Source organism: Glycine max, chromosome 9, assembly GCF_000004515.6.
Source record: "Glycine max cultivar Williams 82 chromosome 9, Glycine_max_v4.0, whole genome shotgun sequence".
NCBI classification, from domain to species: domain Eukaryota; kingdom Viridiplantae; phylum Streptophyta; class Magnoliopsida; order Fabales; family Fabaceae; genus Glycine; species Glycine max.
The window spans coordinates 1,660,803-1,673,513 of NC_038245.2; the positions used below are offsets into that span (position 1 = coordinate 1,660,803).

The following is a 12,711-nucleotide window of genomic DNA, read 5'->3' on the forward strand; positions in this document are numbered from 1 at the left end:
TGTGCTTCTGTGTCGTGAGGACATGTATTCATTTTCTGCATGGTCTTGACTTTTACATCATATTGAGAATATTTGCTGCAAGTAGGAGAAGATTACCTCATTATATTAAGCATGGAAAGTGAAAAAGATCTCTGTTCTTATTGTGATGACTGGACAAGGTACCCAAGTCAACTAATTGTGAGATTGTGAATTTGGGTATGGCCATGTATTGCTGTAAAAGTGCCGTCTCAAGAAATTTCGAGTCTTAAAACAAATTTTATATTTGAATCTTACTATAATACTACTCTTCCAACTTTTTAAAATGCAAAATTGTTAATTAAAGATTGTAAATTGTGGACAGAAATAAGGTCTATTAACATTAGCTGGAAGTATGTGGTCATTTTGAAGAAACTCGATCGTGCCAAAAAACATCTATGGCATCTTATTGCCTTATGTGGGGTAAGATCTAAGTAACAACAGATGAAAAGGGTACATCACACTCAAGCTGTCGATGTTATGCACTTGCAGCCACCAAATAAGGAATCTACATTAATATGCATGCTACGAACCCACTTGGACCCTATGAGAAATAGTGGCCATACCATTGATTTGGACATTTCAGTTTTCATGAGCGTGCGTGTGCGGATATTTCAGTTTTCATGTGTTTTTGGGACGACTGTGGTTTGTATTTTGAAATTGAAAGTGTGACAAAAATATGAGGCTTATATTAGTTGGTGCAGACTTGGTCTGAATATATGATTTCAAGGATGAGAGAGTGGATCAAGATAGTATGATATGGTTGGGAGATAATTACGTTCTAAGCATGTAATTATAGGTTTAATTCCTGATTTATACTTATGAAATATCTATTAGAAGAGATTAACTTTCAAAAGATTTGTTTGATTGGGTCAAGAGAAAAGAAAAATAAGAAAAATGAACAGTAAAATAAAATGAAACTCATACTTTTACATTTTACTTTAATTCAAGACTTTTATCTTAATTATTTTTTTTTTTCATTTCACCAAATGATCCTAATTGAATCTTGATTTCTCACAGGATTAATTATTGGTTTTCGATCAAATGATATCTGGGTTGAAAAAAAAAGAAGAAAAAGAACGAGGGAGTGGTGGCTGTGGTAGCGAGGGCGTTGTAGTCCTACGTGGTTTGTTTATGCACGTGGGATGGAATATTAAAAAGTGAAATTGTACGTATCCATTGCAGGTGAAGTAGATGTTAGTGTACATGGAAATTCCCTAGAGGATATAATGATAAGAGCATGCAATGGTGATAGGTTTTTGAGAAAGTGATGATGCAGTGGCATATGTAAGACAAATTTGGTGATGTAGCTTCACATCAATTAGATGGAAAGGGAAGTTGGGGACCATTTGTTATAGAATTTGTAGTAGTGGGTACTTAGAGGATCGGGAAGTACATTTTGAATTAACATAGGTAGTAAGAGAAGTTATTTTCATGAGAGGGGGGCTTTGCAGATGGATGGATTTTGAAGAAAAAAAACCATTTAATCTAATCATTGTTGAGTTATTACATCTAATCGATTTAATTTATAATTATAATTCAATCTAATCCGATTTAATTTAAAAGGATTTAGATGGATCAATTTTCAGTATTATTCTTATTTTTTTTATAGAAAATATTAAATAATAAAATAAGATATATATAATAAATATAATAAAAAAAATCATTTAAAATATTAAATATTTTATTTATACACCACTATATAACAAATAGTATATTTATCCATCTTAACTCAAATAAATAGGAAAACAATTTCTTTAACTAAATGTATTTTTTATAAATAGAAGTTATATGATAATTTTATAAATATATAGGGAATAAAAATGAAAATATGAGTGGCATTATAAATTTATGAATAAATATATTACATTTGTAAAAGTTCCATTTGGATTGGATTGATTGATTTTTAAATTTAAATACAAAATTTGATCCGCTCTAATAATTCTTTTTTTATTTTTGGTTTATACAGCCGTGTTTTGGATCGATTTAGGAACATCCCTAAGTATGACATGGATCCTATGATCAGTTATTGAAATCAAAGACATCTAATTAACCTTTATAGGTCAAAGAAAATCTATCTCTAGATAAATTAACAAGCCCGGCCCACAATGCTACAATAAAATTCAGTGATTACAATAAAAATTTAGCACGTTATTTACTATTACTGCTTGCTCAAATATTCAAAAACTTCAGAACTTATATCAAACTGAGCCAAAAACAATTTTTTTTTTTGTTTGGATAAAATTAGATGTATTCGAGACTGAAAACTAGTATTGAAGTAGGCTCCTTAAGAATATGATTGATTGTGGAGAGAGAAAAATAATAAATGAAAAAAAATAAAGTAGAATATTAGGTTGTTTAGATTGAGAGAAATAGATGAAAGAAAAATAGAGAGAATAAAATAGATTAACTAAAATACTATCATACCCTAAGCAATACAAAAGGACAAAAGGGTATACTCATTAATAGGAGACAAAGACTATTTCGTATGGGACTCAATGCATTCAATTTTATTTCTCTCACAAAATTAAATCCATTGTCCCTAACAAACAAAGTGTAAGAGTGATAACTCTAATGTGCTCGATAAGCCAAGATTCAAGTTCCCGAAAAGCCAAATGATGCTTCAATGTTTTATTAGAGTAACGATGTGTATTAAATACTTACATACTGTACTGACATTGGTGGTATATACATGTCACAAATTGATTTTTCTACTGTCTTTTTTTCAGCTGTTTTAGTATTGTTCACTTAATTTTTATTAATATTTAATTTTATGATTCAATTTAATAAACAACAAAGAAACCAGGTTCATAGATGTTAGTGGGTTGGATTTCTTGGTACAAGACCCAAGTTCTTTTTATGTTATTATATCTTATTTTGCTGTAATAATAAGGTAATTTTATTCCTAGCAGAGATGTGATTATCTATTCACATGTTAATTACCTTATCCCCTATCAACATACTCCATTAAATGCATATTGTCTAATTAATTAAAATTATAAAATTAAAAGGGAGAATTAATTAATATAATATAAGACTCACAAAATTTTATTATTTTAATAAATTTTGACCAATAAGATAAAGCTACACAAAAGAGTATGATAAAAATTGTGATCCTAACATTTATCTTATCTTATTATTAGTGTTGACTTTGGTCAATACTTATAATTTTAGCCTATCCGGTTAGACATATGAAAAGTCAATTTTAATATATATTTTAATCTATATTTTTTTATTTTAATTTAACTATTAAAATTAATTATTTTTATTTTCACAATAAAAGGTGATTCTTTTATATATATTCTAAAATTTATACAAAAAATAAAGTGTTCATATATTTTTATTTTTTTTAAAAAAAAAGTCTTGAAGGAGGAGGTTAGAATTAATCCATCCCTATTCTTGGTTTGCATGTAGCATGATATATTATTGTTCGTTCTATTATTTTTTTTAAGAATAATTCATTTTACTTATTTGGTAAAGACGACGTTTTGTTTATTTGATTAATTTATCGATTCATTATGTAATATCTATTACTTCTATAATCTATAACAATATATATAAAAAATATCTATTTTTATTAATCTCCATATTTTGTCAAGACTATTTTATCTTCCAATTGTTCTCAAAATTACCCACTAAAACTACCCACTTTCTTACACTCCCTCCATTTTCCATTTAACCTCTACTATATATATCTTCCTCTTTCATTTTTTATTTTATTTTATAAAAAATGTAGAGAGGCACGAGTACTTCTCTTTCCCCTAGAAATATATAACGGCGATACTAAATCATCTTTGGTCTTCAGGTTTTTTTAAAACTATTTTACTCTTTAAAAAATATCATAAACCATCTTGTTATTTTAGAGGATAATAACACCACTATTCTATTTTAACTATATATAAAAAATCCCCCATTAACCTCATATTAATCCAATTTTAAAATAACTGCGCACACCCTAAATTCTTATTTAACCTTCATCCTTTCTCTCTCTTCTTTTATTATATTTTTTGTTGGTACCTATAAAACTCGAATAAAAATATCATCCCTACGGACTATTATTTATGGAGCTAAAGCACTCTAGCTCAGCATTATATGTTACTATCAAATATCAATCTCTCGCCTAAAAAAAATAATCAAATATCTACGATTCTACGTATCATGTGAATATAACATTTTTCACGTTAAAAAAAAAACTAAAACCCTGTGCGTAAATAATTAAACTAACTTTTTTTTTAATAACTAACGTATTTATCATATTTTGCAAACCACACCATTATTTTGCAAACCATGTGCAAAAAGACAAGCATCAGACTTCAGAAGTCATTCCTTGCCCCCTTTCTCTTTGATTATTTATCATATTTTGCAAACTACACCATTATTTTGTTATTTTTTCAATGGTATTCTTAATGGAAGATAATTTGGTTTGAGTGAAATAAAATCATTTTAGACAATAAATTTTTTCTTTTAAATATTTAATATAACGGTATATTATTTTGTTTGAACTACATATAATTTTTTTCTCATTAACTGCATATAAAATCTAATTTAAAGTAACTGCACATTCAGATTTCGTCTTTAATTATTATGCTTAGTTTCTTTCCCATCCCTCTTTTATTTTACTTTTACTACTTTTTAAGAAAATACATGGAGGCACGTAGTCCCATTCTTTAAAAAGGCATCAAAATGCAAAAACTAACCCTAGCTTATTATAAATACCCTTCACAAACCGTTCGAAACCCTACCTCTCAATCTTCTAGCTTCTTCAACACTCATTCATATACTCAAAAAACAACCTCTTCACAATTTTCCAAATTAAAATGCCAAACCCAACAACAACAACAAAACCCTCTCTTCTTTCTCTTTTTTCTCTTCACACATTGCACCTCCTCGTCCTATGTTCCTGGTTCACCACCTCCTCAGCCAAAGCAACCTCCTACAACGTGGTGGATTTCGGAGCCAAACCCGACGGCACGACGGATGCCACGTCGGCGTTCCTTGGCGCGTGGAACAAAGCTTGTAGTTCACCCAAACCCGCTGGCATCCACGTGCCGCAAGGGAGGTTCTTGATAGGAAGAGCCGTAACCTTTAGTGGGCAATGTTCGAACCGTGCCATCTCCATAACAATTCGTGGCACCTTGCTGGCTCCTTCTCAATACACCTTCCTAGGGAATTCTTTGTATTGGTTCACCTTTGACCAAGTTACTGGGCTTTCCATTCATGGTGGGGTGCTTGATGCTCGAGGCAGTTTCTTGTGGGATTGCAAGTACAAAGCCATGCCTAATTGCCCTATTGGAGCCGCGGTATGCTACATTACATTGCATGCATGCACAATATTCTACTATCATACTATATCAATATCAATGCTTGTGAGAACTAATCAATCACTAATGCTTGCATGCTAAGGTAATTAATCATTAATCATATAATACTATAGATAAACTTCTTCTTAAGCACTTGTAAGAGTAAGAGTAAGATAAAACAATTTGTTTCTTTTATAAACCCAAAATAACTTTTGTACAAATTAAAATCATCATTTTTGGTGGAGTTAAACGAGAGAAATTTTCCCATGAAACTGATTTTAATTTATATTTAAGTTAATTTTAACTAATTTTAAAAAAATTATTTTATTTATTTTTTTACTTTCTTTTAATTTGACAAATTAATATTTCTTTTAATTTGGTTGCTTTTTTTTCGTTTAAGGGCTTAGATGCAGAAAATGGACTGTGGAGAATTGGGCGAATTAAGCGTCTTTTCAATGTGTATTTGCCTAATCATTTGTTTGATATGGTGGAAATAGTGAGGAAATAAAGAGAGCAGAAATAGAAGAAAAAAAATAAAAAATGATGTGGTTTAGTATAATAGAAATAGGAGAGAAGAGATTACTTTATTTAACTGTCGAAGAGAAATCAATAACGATTCATTCTCTATTTTTTTTATCTTCTTTTCTATTTTTCTCATTTTTTAAATTTTTTTCTTAAACCAAATGTTTTTATTTTTAACTATTTTCATTCACTTTATTTCTCTCTTTTATATCTTTATCCTACCTTTTTACCTTTTTCTTCCTTCCAAAACGAGGGTGGATTTACATAGAAAGCAATGTGGCAATTGCCACGGAAACTATTTTTTTTACTTCAATATATTCAATAGTTATTTTTTTGTCCCATAAAAATTTGTTATTCTCAAAATATTTTTTTAAAAAAAATAATATAAAAATTTATAAAAGATAAACAGGTGAATAAATTTATACTAATTTTACCGTTCCCAATTTCTTTAATACATTTTTAATAAAACATATTGTTTTTTGTATGGGAAAATATTATAAAATATTTCTAAAATTGATTGGACCTATCACTTAGTGTAAGTGATGATAGTATTGAACTATTTGCAACCGCTCAAGTTAGTGTAGAGAGATTAAAGATAAAAAAAATGCAAAATGGCGAGTAAGGAGGTTCGACGTAGCAATGAGGTTATAAAATTCTCTCGGTCTCGAGTGATGTTTCTGTGTCAAAAGGTAGGTCCAGAAAATGAGTGTTTAGTTTTCTGGGAAATTAATTGCAACGTGTATCCTGTCGGATGACAAAAATTTGTGGTCCACTGAATAAAACTTGGTTACAGAGAATCTAAACGAATTTTTTAGGTAATGGTTATTATGCATGTACCTATGTAATTAAGCTTGCCACAAGATATCTTATTTTAAAGTGGTAACTGACATAACATATCCAACACTAAATGAAATAAGGACTGTTTTAAAAAATATATATATGAGAATCAAAATAAATAAAAATTAAAGCTATAATTTGTTATATTTAGAAGGAAAAAAAATGTTAGTAGTTATGATTGTATGATTCGTCACATAAACAATATATAACTACATGTTGTTAGCTTCTTAGCATATAGGGTAATTAATTAATTGATGAAAATTTTACAATGTTTGATTTTTTATGTTGATGTACAAGCAGACACTTAGGTTCACAAACTCTGAACACATTGTGATCACTGGGTTGACTTCTGAAAATAGTCAAAAGGTTCACATACTGATAAATGCATGCCACAACGTGAAAATGCATGGAGTGAAGCTCATGGCTGATGGAAACAGCCCTAACACTGATGGCATCCACGTCCAATTCTCAACCGATGTCACCATCCTCGCACCTAGAATTCAAACGGGAGACGATTGCATCTCTGTTGGCCCTGGTTGTAGAAACTTGTGGATTGAAGATGTTGCATGCGGACCTGGTCATGGGATAAGGTTTCTTTTTAAGTTTTTTTATGAATTTTGTAAGAGAAAAATGATTATGCTCTCTTTATATATATATAATTATTTGATCACAATTCATCATTCATATATGATATGTATGATATATTTGTTAATTTTAAAATTAATTATTTTAAAATAATTTAAACGACAATTTGTGACCGGATAATAATATATAATTATTATGCATTATCTCATCATGAAAAGTCTCACATTCCTTAATTACCTTAATTACCTCAATTATATGTTGAAAAGTTTTACTTAATGTGTCGATTGATTTAAGATGGAATAAAGAGGAGTAGTGTTAAACAACATATTTTGTAGGCTTCAACATATTTTTTTTCATTACAATTTAATTTTTTTGTTTTTTTATTTTTAATCCTTTATGTTTATTTTGTTTTTGTCCTTCTATATAACATTTTAGATAACATTTTTTACTATTTAAAGTGATATCTAAAACTTTTTAAGAAAAAATAAAATAAATATAATTTAAAAGGACTAAATAAATAATAATAATTTTAAAAGGAAAAAAACAAAAAAAAATATTAAATTACAAGAATTAAAAATATTTTTAAAATTATTTTGTAATACACTTACAAAATCTTGAAGTGTTCATTAAGTAAGATTTGAGATCTACAAAATTTTGTAATTTGTAGTAAATTTTTATCAATATGAGAAAATATATTCAAAATAATATGTTAAAGAAAGGATTACTAACATTTTTCATGTAACGAAATTGATTTCATTTTACTTTAACAATGCAGCTCTGCATTTAAAGAAAATAGGGTAAATGATATATAACATGAGAAATGCTAGCAATACTCAATTTTTTTTCCAACACTTTTTCTATTGACTAAATATTGATGGATTTCACTTCTAAATCAAGAGAGAAAGTCATATATATTGAAAGAAAGTGTTGAAGAAAGTTATATATATTAACCTTCTTTGTATAACATCTGATATAAAGTGCTAATTTATTTATTGTTTACTCAATTTTGCAACAGCATTGGAAGCTTAGGATGGGACTTGGACGAACCTGGTGTGAAAAATGTGACAGTTAGAAAGGCTACATTCTCTAAAACTCAAAATGGTTTTAGAATAAAGTCTTGGGGGAGGCCTAGCAGGGGATTTGTGCAGGATGTCCATTTTGAACATGCAACAATGAATGATGTCCAAAACCCCATTATAATAGACCAACATTATTGCCCATTTCGCAATGGTTGCCCTAGTCAGGTGAGTTTTCTCCTATGATAATTTATTTTGCTTTGATTAATCAGACATAATTGGACGCAAGATGAATAAATAACTAGGCCAAACAAATTTTTTAGGTTTGATTATATTTTTCTTCTTCAATCATGATTTTTTTTTATTAGAAGAAAACGTTATTAATTAAATGAAGAGATATTTCAATCCTTGCATCAAAATATATATATCTAATAACTAATGATGCATTTCAATACATAATAAAAGGAGGGGCGGACCCAGACCACAATGAGAAGGGTGTCAATCACAAAATAAATAAAAAAATGCATTTCAATACATAATAAAAACATTTCTTTTGTGTGGTGTTGTCTTTCTTTTATTGTGTATTTTCTTAAAAATTATAATAATCTTTGATCAATATAATGACATTTATTTATATAATATTTTTTATCAGTTTTTCTTTATATAAGATTTGAAAAATAAAAAATCCTTCGATTAAAAAAGAAAATAAGAAAATAGAATTTACCAATTAGATATTAATTATATAATAACTAAAATTTAATTAAATATAGTATTTAGATCCAAATTTCTTAAAAAAAGATAGCATTACCATTAGTTTTATAATTTAAAAAAGTTAAGAGATAAAAATTGATTATATAATAACTAAATATGATAAAATATATTGAGATAAGATTTCTTAAAAAAATTACTATTGATTTTATAATTTAAAAAATAATGTTAAGAGATAAAAAATAATTACATAATAATTTATTTTTTAAAATATAATATTTAGTATCAAATTAGATTTATTTAATTAATAAAAATCAATTTCTTTAAAATAAATAAATATAATACGAATCAGTTATTTTTTTTAGAATTGTAAAAAAATAAATCAGGGGTTCCCCCCCCACTTCATGGGTCCGCCCCTTAATAAAAGGTTTGATAATGAATTATAAAAAGAAAATATATTCCCCTTCAAATTTAGTTCTAGGTCTCGTTTCTCGATAAAATAAAATAAGTTGATAAAATAACTAGAACAATCAGTTCTTAATTTCTGCCGGTTTTTCTTTATAAAAAAAAGTTTTAAATTCTTAATTTTTTTATTAAAAAAATTTCACAAGTTAGGTTGATTAAATCATCTTAAACTCTCTTTTGCTCAAAATTCATTAATCCAAACATCAAATTTCGACTATCAACCCCAACACGAAATTCTTAAAATTTCCTCACTTCCTATATATATAATTATAAACTTTTTTAAATTCCTCCTACCAAATAAAACCATTTTTTATTTCAAGTCCTAATTAAGTCTCAAACTATTTAAGCAAAAATAAAGATTTTATAATTTTAAACAGAAAAAATAAGACTTCATTATAATAAATAAATTCAACTAAATAATAACTTTTTTACTGCACTAAATAATTTTCTAAGACATTGGACTCATATGTTAATTATAATATAAAAGGATCAAAAGTGTAATTCAACTTAATTTCTACAATCACCTTGCGATTAAGACTTGCCGGACATTTACCTAATTAAATGAGATGTTAAACTTCTCTCAACCAAAAAAAAATGAGATGTTGTACAATAGGCACAGCTAATATGAAAATGACAACACATTAAATTTTAAAGTAGAAAACAAAATAGCAAAGATTCAATTCTAATTTATAATTTGTTGATGCCCGAACCCTTTGTCTTGTATCTTCTCAAGTGGAACGTGTGAGTGCTGCTGCAACTGCATGAGAATACATTAAAAAATCTCCTATCTTCTTCTCCAGGACTACTGCAACAACATGAAAACACATTAAAAATTTAAAATATAAAAATAAAGAACACAACCCTTGCCTATATTTATTTTTTCAATCCCTCTCATAGGTTTTTTTTTCCTAAGTATATAGTTCTTTTTCTCTCCTATGCTGTAGCCGAATCTTCATAGTTCTGGGCATGCAGCTACTGAATTAATACTCCTATTTTCCTCTTTAATTTGTGTTTTGATTATTGCGTTTGAGAAACTAAAAAAAAGGCCTGTACCCGAATTCAAAATAACAAAAAATTGGAGTTGGTCTGTTTCATGCACTCGGTGCAATTAAAGATAGCATGTTTAACTGCATTGGCGAAAAAGAATTGCATAACTCAAATTCAAATCCTGGAGCAATTAAGTAGTATTATTTGATAAATTATAAATTTTGTTTTCCATTGGTAGTCTCAATTATTGTTTTTTTATGCCTATCCATCAATCCATAATATCTCTAAACAAAAGAGCTTGACCATTTTTGGAGAGGGGATTGAAAGCAGTGAGAAATGAATAAAAAGAGGAACGGGTGAGAAGTGAAAGAGATTGCGGATTAGAGATAGAGAGGGTGTGGCTATGTGAGAAAATATAAAAAATGGAAACTAATTATAACTAAGAGTTCGTATTTTTCCATAAATTTTAGTTAATATAAAAACTGTGTCTAAAAGAGTATGCTTAGGAGCTAACCTTTCTCATCTATAAATTAGAATTAAATCTTCTGTTATTTTATTTCATATTATAAAATTTTGATATGTTATATATTACTCTCTTGTTGGTTGTGTAAAACATCTCACATTTAAGATTATAAGTGTTACTCTGAGCTTGATAGTTAACTGATATACATGATATATTATGTGGATTTGCATTTACAGGCCTCTGGGGTGAAGATAAGTGATGTTTCATACAAAGACATTCATGGAACATCTGCAACACAGGTTGCTGTGAAATTTGATTGTAGTTCTGAGCAGCCATGCGAAAGAATAACGTTGGAGGATATTACATTCACTTACAAGATCAACAAAGCTCCCCAAGCTTTGTGTAATCACGCTGGTGGAATCACATTGGGTGTAGTTCAGCCACAAAGTTGCTTCTTAACCGAATGATATATATATATATGCTCTAGAATGTGGAGACAAAACTATATATGATGTCATGAGCTAAAATTAGTTAAGACCCGTTGATTATAGGAGAATAATATCAGCAACATATTCTTTAATTAAAGTTCTCATTTGAATTAAACATATTCTTTATTATTGATTTAAATTTGTTACAAATAATAATTCTTTCTAGGTTTTGCTTTTTATTTAATTAACCTCACTTATTATTTTAAAATTTTCAGTAAATTTTAATTAATTATAAAAAAGGAAAAGGATAAGTGTGTTAGAGGAAAATTTATTGTACTGTCTGAGCAACACTTAGCTTTGTTTTTAATTTTTTTTTAAAAAAAATCACAAAGAGATTAATTAAGAATGTATGGTCTGGATCATATAATTATTTGATATGAGAGTGTGTAAGTGGCTCTCCTCTTAAGTTAAGTTAATTATAAATATGATTAGGTTTATGATGTGATAAAAAAATTAAAGAAAAATTAAAGATGTTGATGAAATATATTAATAATGATGTGTATCATTACTCTAATTACTATAGTTATAAATATGTTGTACTAAGTAATGACCAAAGGAATTAGTGTGTCAATGTTTTCTAAAGTCATACTCATAGGAAAGACAACATGTGAAAGTTTTGGCATGACTTTTGTTTCTTTTAATTTTAATCTAAATTTGTCTCTTGATAGTTTACAATGTCTTTATAGTTCTGCTTTCACTTAAGGGTGATAGAGAGTGTGTTAGAAAGTATATTTATAACACTCTTTTTAAAAAGTTATTTTAAGGATGCATGAAAAAGTAATTTATTTTAAAAAAAAATTATAAGTAAAAAGTAATTTATTTTAAAAGTTTAGGAATGATACGTGTATCTTGGATCACATGTACTGTATCTTCCTAGCTTGCATAGAGTGCTGCTCTTTACATTGGATCGCATGTATTCTACATGTTATCTCTCTCAATCTGTTAAAGTATCAAGAATGAAGAAAATGAGTATGCTATCTGCTTTCTAAAAAAGTTGAATGACTACTACAATCCACAAACTACCTACATACTCCACCAAACAAACCAATCCCAATTTCCAGTAGGTAAATCCTAATCCTATAGCACCTGAATCTTTAGATGCAAGCGCAATCGATCATGTGTGTCCCTTTATTTTTTTTTTAATATTTCAGATAGGGTATACTAAAGTGATCAATGGTTTACTCTTTAACTTCTACACAAACATGCAGCATCAATCAATTCTTACTTTTTAATTCAATCCCAATGTACAAATTCTCCCACACCTCCTGATTGATCTTTGGCACTTTTGGTTGGACCATTCTTCTACCATTGTAATAGATAGACAT

The 12,711-nt window shown here is 28.2% G+C and overlaps 1 protein-coding gene across 1 annotated transcript; it reads left to right on the forward strand.

Moving 5' to 3' along the window:
• The first annotated feature begins 4,741 nt into the window (after nt 1-4,741).
• LOC100786608 (polygalacturonase) lies at nt 4,742-11,530 on the forward strand. Its single transcript, XM_003534715.5, has 4 exons — nt 4,742-5,315; nt 6,975-7,264; nt 8,275-8,503; nt 11,135-11,530. Exons 1-4 carry the CDS (start codon nt 4,833-4,835, stop codon nt 11,363-11,365), a joined length of 1,233 nt encoding a protein of 410 aa, XP_003534763.2. The 5' UTR covers nt 4,742-4,832; the 3' UTR covers nt 11,366-11,530.
• The last annotated feature ends 1,181 nt before the right edge of the window (nt 11,531-12,711 follow it).